Source organism: Eretmochelys imbricata, chromosome 9 (assembly GCF_965152235.1).
Source record: "Eretmochelys imbricata isolate rEreImb1 chromosome 9, rEreImb1.hap1, whole genome shotgun sequence".
NCBI lineage: Eukaryota > Metazoa > Chordata > Testudines > Cheloniidae > Eretmochelys > Eretmochelys imbricata.
The window spans coordinates 8,498,321-8,505,817 of NC_135580.1; the positions used below are offsets into that span (position 1 = coordinate 8,498,321).

A 7,497-nucleotide genomic window follows, 5' to 3' on the forward strand; every position below is an offset into this window, starting at 1 on the left:
AACAACACAACAGGAAGCCTTGCTGTGGTCACTCGGCAGCGGGAGCTGGGCAGCGTCACTCGGGGGCTCTTCTGTCCCCTACCCCACGGCCCAGTCCTCCTGCCCTGCCAAGCGCCTGGGCTAAAGCTGCCCTAAATGGAAGCCGGACGGGAGCAGGAGCCCAGCCGCTGGCCCCGGGGAGAAAGATGCAGTGCAGAGACGGCCAGCTTAGCATGGAGTTGAACAGTGAGTGCTGGGCTGGGGGTGGACAGGGACAGGGCACCCCGCAAGTCTGGGCATGGGGAGGGGGGTGGAGTCTCACACCTGGACAGGGATAGACAGAGCTCCAGAGCGGGCCCTGCTTGGTCCGGGGCAGGACCAGTCCCTGCAGCCCAGTGTCCAGGGCTGTGCCCATGATTGCGGGGATGAGGCCTCTCCCCCTTGGGAATGTGGGGCTCAGAGCTATTGGCTGGGCACTTCCCAGACCTGTAACATCAGTGACTGTGCCGGCCTGAGACAGCCCAAGTGCCCCCGGGTGCCACAGACTGCCCTCCAACCCCGGGGTCACACAGAGCACCCCGTCCCCCCGGGCTGATGGGGCGTCTCTCACTGCTTTGCCCACTCTCAGTCCTTCAGGAAAGGGAATCCCCAACCTGCCTGCCCCTGCCCCAAACAGCCTCAGCACCGAGAGCCAGCAGAGGGAGAGGGAGCAGGCCAGCCCCTGCTTGGCTCACAACCTTGTTCCCATCACACGGCCCAGATCAACCTGTCCGTGCATCGGAGGCTTTCACACTGTAGGGGACTGGGGATGGGGGCGGGGGGGCTGCCAGGGATGGGAGGGCAGGGCTGGGCTGATGGGGAGGGAGAGGCAGGGGCCAAGTGAGTCTGGTGGCAATGAAGAGGCAGTGACCAGGGGATGGCGGGGATGGAGGGGCAGGGCAGGGCCAGGTGCGAGTGATGGAGATGGAGGGGCAGGGCCGGGTGGGGGTGATGGGGACGGAGGGGCAGGGCAGGGCCGGGTGGGAATGATGGAGATGGAGGGGCAGGGCTGGGCCGGGCGGGAGTGATGGGGACGGAGGGGCAGGGCCGGGCCGGGTGGAGGTGATTGAGATGGAGGGGCAGGGCCGGGTGGGGGTGATGGGGATGGAGGGGCAGGGCTGGGCTGGGTGGGAGTGATGGAGACGGAGGGGCAGGGCCGGGTGGGAGTGATGGAGACGGAGGGGCAGGGCCGGGTGGGGGTGATGGAGACGGAGGGGCAGGGCAGGGCCGGGTGGGAGTGATGGAGACGGAGGGGCAAGGCAGGGCCGGGCAGGAGTGATGGAGACGGAGGGGCAAGGCAGGGCTGGGCGGGAGTGATGGGGACGGAGGGGCAGGGCTAGGCCAGGCAGGAGTGATGGAGACAGAGGGGCAGGGCCGGGTGGGAGTGATGGAGACGGAGGGGAAGGGCCAGGCCGGGCTGGGTGGGACTGATGGGGACGGAGGGGCAGGGCAGGGCCGGGTCGAGCAGGAGTGATGGAGACAGAGGGGCAGGGCTGGGTGGGAGTGATGGAGACGGAGGGGCAGGGCCGGGTGGGGGTGATGGGGACGGAGGGGCAGGGCAGGGCAGGGCCGGGCGGGAGTGATGGAGATGGAGGGACAGGGCCGGGCCGGGCGGGAGTGATGGAAACGGAGGGTCAGGGCCGGGCTGGGCGGGGGTGATGGGGACGGAGGGGCAGGGCTGGGTGTGGGTGATGGGGACGGAGGGGCAGGGCAGGGCTGGGTGGGACTGATGGGGACTGATGGGCAGGGCAGGGCCGCTACAGCAAAGGCCTGGGATGCTCAAAGCAGCTGAGTAGCAAGGAGCCTCTCCCAGGGGACTCAAGGGGAGACGCCAGGCTCCTGAGCTCACAGACTCACCGGCCGAGCGGAGCGAGCTCACCCACAGGCCAGAGAACCCCCGTCCCAAGCTCAGGACTCCCCTGGAACTAGCGCGTCTCTGTTAGAGACCCAGGGCTCTGAGTGCGGGGAATCGGCCCCCCAGCAGTCACTGCAGGAAGGGTCGCTGCCTCTGGAGAGTGCAGGGCCCGGGGGCTGCCTGGGGCAGGGTGGGGGTTTCTGGGACGCACTGTACAGAGGACACTGGCATTCCCCGAAATGCTCTGAGCCGCGTATGATGCCACCCACGACGTAGAGCCCATCCGCGTCTGTGCTGAGGCCACCGAAAAGGAACCTGCGTCCAGAATCGCTCGCGGTGCAAACGTGCCTTATCAGCGGGATGAGAGTGCGACGCACACGGCCAGCTAAGGAAACCATTTATCCTCCCCTATCACTGCCCCGCTTCCTGGGGATGGAGCCCAGCAGGAAACATGGCCCCATTTCACTTTTGCAGTGGATACTTGCGGTTCTCCTGCCAAGGGGCACTGTCAAGTAGGTGGGTCTAATGTTTCAGGGTGTAGAACCCCTCATTCTAGAGGGAGGGTGGCCTAGAGCTCATGGCCTCCCTTTGGGAGACCTTGTTTGCCACACTTTAACATTCACGTTGAAATTTTCCATGCCTGGGATCTGCCTGCGGCTGAATCTTCTGGGCAAGTTTCAGCTAAAACGATTCTGTTAGAGGAGAGGAAAATATGTCGTTTTGCCCATGTTAAGAAAACACATGCAAGTGTTTGGCTGGGAAGCTCTCGCACTCCCCAGCTTTGGAGTAGGGCTTTGAGATTTGGCAGAAGGGTTGCCCTGGTGGGAGTGATTTGCCTTTTGCCAACCCTGTGAAAACCAACCCAAATTCGGCCACGTTATAAGCTGCTGAAAAAAATCTCAGTTTGCAAAAGAGATTTGTTCTAGTTTGGCAGCTAAATTCCCCAAAGTTTTCATCTGCACTGAGCATGCTCCAACCCTCGCAGTGCCCAGGCTGCAGCCAGACCCCATCCGCAGAGGGCAAATGAGCATGTCCCACCCTCAGCTGGCCTTTCCCTGCAGTCGTTGCTCTGGACATCAGCGGTCTGAGACACTCCTGTGCTCTCGGCGCGCTGCCTGCTGGGGCCCAGGCAGCGGGGGAACTGGCAAGGAAACTGGACAGACGCACAGGAGAGAGGATTGGGGGTGCCTGGAGACTGGCTGCAGAAGGGGGCAGAGAACTTGTTAGAGTGGGGATGGGCAAGGAGCTGGGGGACAGAGATCGGCTGTGTGGGGGGGGATCTAGGTAAACGGTGGCAGAGACAGGCTGCAGCAGGTATATGCTGGGTGGACTGTTAAAGAAGGGGTTGTAACACTAGATCACACTCCCCTCCGCAATCTGGAATCGATCCCAGAAGTCTTGCGTCTCACCATTCCTCTGCTGTCGGCAAGCAGCTGTGACGGCCGCAGCGCATCCGCACAAGTGGGCCAAGGGAAGGTTGCGGGGCTTGACTTTGCAACTGTAATGTCCTTTTACCATTGTTTTCCGGCTATAATAGTCACATTTGTTCTGCTGTCGTCTCAGTCCATTGGAAAGCGTTGGAGATGGCCTCAGCCTTCCCCTGCCACATTCCCGCATCTGCGGTTGCAGCTGCTCCCTGAGAAGCCGAAAGTGAAACGGCACGGGGCTAGCACGGGGACATTGCCTGGCCCAAGCTGATGCGGTTGCGAGTGGGAGGGAAATGAGCTGCTTACCTGGGACGGTTATTCTCCAGGAGTTAGCAGTTCAGGGAAGGGCTTCCATTTGGAAACCCGCTGACGTTCAGCCTGGCAAGGCCTTCCTAAGCCCCTTAGCTAGTAACAGCCATATGGCCCGGTGGGTAGGGCCCTGAGCTAGGAGACCCGGGTTCTGGTCCTGCCATGGACATGCTGCAGGGGCTTGGGCCAGTCACCTCTCCTCTCTGTTCTGCTTTGTCTGTTTGGACTGTGAGCTAATCAGGGCAGGGACTGTCTCAGTGTGTTTGTACAGCACCAAGCACAGCAAGGCCTGATTTGGTAGAGAGCTGTCAGCACCACTCTAGACCAGTTCATAACACCAGTCACCACCACAAAGGGGCTTTCTGTCTGAAGATGCCCTAGCCACCTGTGGGGCAACACACATGTTAATCCATCCCAGCAGCCTGCCGGCTCCCTTACTGGGGCCAGAGGGCATCTCTGGGAAGATTCCCTAACCTTAAAACTGTTTCCCTCTTGATCCGTTTCTCCTTCTCACATTTCTGCCACCCATTTGCCTGGCAGATCCCCTCATCCCTCCTCAGACCCGAGTTGCTTTGGAAAGAAACAGCTCTTTTTTTAAACAAAGCACCCACCGTACCCAATTCTCCCTGCCTGGCACCGTGGGTCATTTACACCTGTGCAGGTGGGTGTATCAGACACCCCCTGCTGGCAAGCGGAGAATTCGTGCACAGCGGTGAATGGCGACACGGGGGCCCACACAGGGGCGGTAAGGCCCAGCCCCTCCTTTGCCCTGCTCTTGGCTAGACAGGGATCAAAGCTGTGTCGACAAGACAGTGTGGACTTTAACGTGAGCTAGGCTAGTGGAGTGAAAGTTTAGGCCTGAGCTGGAACGTGAGCAGTTTCACACGTGTTAAAGGACGAGTGCATGGGCTGCCTTAGACTTTTCTCACACGTTCAACTGTGCTCCAGTGCTGGGTAGGAGGGGAGGGGGATGGAGGAGGGGGTGGTCCCATTCCCAGTGGGACAGAAAGCTAGGCAGGTGACCAGCACTGGGCCAGGGGTGACTGGCTCGGTTTTGGAGCTCAGCTTGGTTTGACTTAAAGCGCCGGCCTCAGGGCGGACAAGTAAATCACTGTCCTGCCTGGCAGGTAGTGGGTGGGGTGCGTGACTAGGAGAGAAGGAGAAGGCAGGAGAAACAGCTGGAGAAGCACGTGTGGCCCAGCATGAGTCTCCATCAATGGGGCACCCACAGGCTGCAGAGAGGGGCGGGTGAGCCACGCCTGGCTGCGCACCAACTAAATAACCGCAGGTGCTGAAACCAGGAGAGGGCAACACAGACAGGGCCAGCATGTAGCCAGGTAAAAGCCCCAGGGGCCTAGAGACGGGACAATAGGCCTGTGCTAGCCCTGGAGAACGGCCCAAGAACTGACCTGTGGGTGTGAGATGGGGGCACAGCTCTCCTTGGGTGGGGTGTGGGGAGGCAGAGTAGGGGAGATTCTTGGGCTTTTCCCCATGGAGCGGGCGCGCAGGTCTCCTGGCTGGGCTCTGCCCTCGGGGAAGTCTGGCCCATGCTGTCTTTCCCTTTGGTTGCCCTCAGGGCTGCTGTTCCTCACAGCATTCCTCCTCCACATCAAGCTGTCCAGGACGAGCCCGGCCCGGCTGGTCTGCGACAACCGGCTGATCCAGAAGTACATCAGCGAAGCCAAGGACATGGAGAAGAGAGTGGTAAGGAGACACGCTCCAGCCCGGCTAACCAGGAGCTCCCCCCAGCCAGCGCTCCTGCTCGGGCCCCTACGGCGCCCCCTGCTGGGAGCTCCCCCTCAGCCAGCCCTCCTGCCTGGCCCCCTACAGCACCCCCTGCTGGGAGAGGCTGGGATTGGCAAAGCTGGGAGCTCCCCCCACAGCCAGCGTTCCTCCTGCCCGGCCCCCTACAATGCCCCCTGGTGGGAGAGGCTGGGAGCTCCCCCACAGCCAGTGCTCCTGCCTGGCCCCCTACAGCACTCCCCTGGTGGGAGAGGCTGGGACTGGCACAGCTGGGAGCTCCCCCCACAGCCAGCGTTCCTCCTGCCCGGCCCCCTACAGCGCCCCCTGGTGGGAGAGGCTGGGAGCTCCCCCACAGCCAGTGCTCCTGCCTGGCCCCCTACAGCACCCCCCTGGTGGGAGAGGCTGGGACTGGCACAGCTGGGAGCTCCCCCCACAGCCAGCGTTCCTCCTGCCCGGCCCCCTACAGCGCCCCCTGGTGGGAGAGGCTGGGGTCACACAAACTTCAGAGGCAGGAAGGCAGAGAAATATCCTGCCTGGCCAGCTGTGTGGCACAGCCCCAGCGACGCCTCCACTCCTCCTGAGCCTGTGCTCATTCCGTCTCTTGCCCCTAGAGCTGGCCTCACGGGCTGGGCTCTCCTAGGCCTCTTGGCGTTTCACTCGGTGCTTTCCACCTCCTCTCCCCATAGAGCCAGTGCCAGGAGCTCCCCTCACTCTCCCAGCCCCTTCCTCTGCCCATGGTGGACTTCAGCCTCCGGGAATGGAAAACAAAGACAGTGAGTAAGGCCAGAGGCCCTGGGGGACAGGCGTGGGGTGGGGTGGGCCCAGGAGTTCCAGCTCTTCCCTGGCCACGAGGGGGAAGATGATCACTCAGCCCATCACAGAGGGGGCAGCAGACACAGGGAGGAGTCCCTGAGGGGAGGGGGATATTTGTTCCTCTGCTGGCTGCTGCCCATGGGCTCAACAGGGGGCAGTCTTGCTCTCTAGGGATCCCCCTTGCAGGCTCCCTCGCCCCCTGCTGGTGGGGTGATGCCAGCATCCACGTTCCCATCAGGCTGCTGGGTTAGGAGATGTGGGAAGGACTGGGGCTCTCACCCCTGAGTCCCTGCCTGCGGCTAGGGGGCCCCAACCCCTGCAGCACTGGGGCCAGGCACTCACGCCCCCCCTCCCCCTTCTCTGTCCCTGTCAGAATGAGACAAAAAGGCAGGAAATCCTCGGTGACCTGGCGCTGCTGGTGGACGCGGTGACCGCTGTGCAGGGCCATGTGAGGCAGGAGTGTGCGGCTGCCCTCCTGGGGCAGCTCTACAAGAAAGCCAACTCCTTCCTCCTGCTCCTGCAGACCTTCAGCTGGCAGGTGAGACCCCTTCTGCCCAGCCCCAGCCTTGCCCCTCTGCCCCCATCAGCCCTGCCCAGCCCACCCCCATTACAGCAGGGTGAAGAGCTCACCTTGCTCCTCTCTAAGCCCGGAGTCCCAGCTGCAGATTTGGCCCCAGACGGTGATGCTGAAGGGGATTGCTCAGGGTGGGGGAAGCTGTGTGTTTGAGTGCCCATTCTCTGTCTTGGGACAGGTCAGTGCCTGGCAGCCAGACCGCACCTCCCGGACAACCCTGCAGAGCCACCCCAGCGTAATCTTCCTGGTCTACCGGCAGCTCGTGCAAGGCAAGCTGCACTTCCTGTTCCATGACCTGGCAAAGGATTTCTGCCGGGAAGGAAGCCAAAGGGTGCCAGAGCCCCCAAGCACCCCATGTCCCCAGCTGCCTCAAGGGGACAGTGAAAGCCCTGCCTCATGATGGAGGCACCCACCAGACCACAGGTGGAGACAAGGTGGGAAGGAAGCATATCCTGCCCCCTCCCACTCTCCAGCGATTGGGGGAAGAGCAGGGCGGAGAGGACCCTGCTGGAGCAGAGGAGGTCACACCCAAGGACAGAAAGGGGGCTCCTTCAGTCCTAGAGAGGCCCCCCCATTTCTGCGTTGGTTAATATCGACTCACAGCGAAGACTTTAGAGCTGAGCAAAAAGGGGCCTGGCCCCCATGAGACTGGTTGGGGCCAGAGGATGCGGTGTCAGCTCTGCACATCCCAGGAAAGGGAGAGGACGCTGCCCTCCAGGGAGGAGCTCCTGTGGGCGCACAGTGAGGCAGGACTCATT

General features: G+C 62.2%; 1 protein-coding gene across 1 annotated transcript; it reads left to right on the top strand.

Moving 5' to 3' along the window:
- The first annotated feature begins 212 nt into the window (after positions 1–212).
- Positions 213–7,139, top strand: THPO (thrombopoietin). Its single transcript, XM_077826853.1, has 5 exons — positions 213–225; positions 5,186–5,313; positions 6,039–6,125; positions 6,539–6,703; positions 6,918–7,139. Exons 1-5 carry the CDS (start codon positions 213–215, stop codon positions 7,137–7,139), a joined length of 615 nt encoding a protein of 204 aa, XP_077682979.1.
- Positions 7,140–7,497: the final 358 nt, after the last annotated feature.

Excerpts from the sequence above, each read along its gene's own strand:
- THPO (XM_077826853.1), top strand. Across the intron at positions 5,314-6,038 it reads AGGACATGGAGAAGAGAGTG|AGCCAGTGCCAGGAGCTCCC; the intron begins GTAAGGAGACAC and ends CTCTCCCCATAG. Across the intron at positions 6,704-6,917 it reads TGCAGACCTTCAGCTGGCAG|GTCAGTGCCTGGCAGCCAGA; the intron begins GTGAGACCCCTT and ends GTCTTGGGACAG.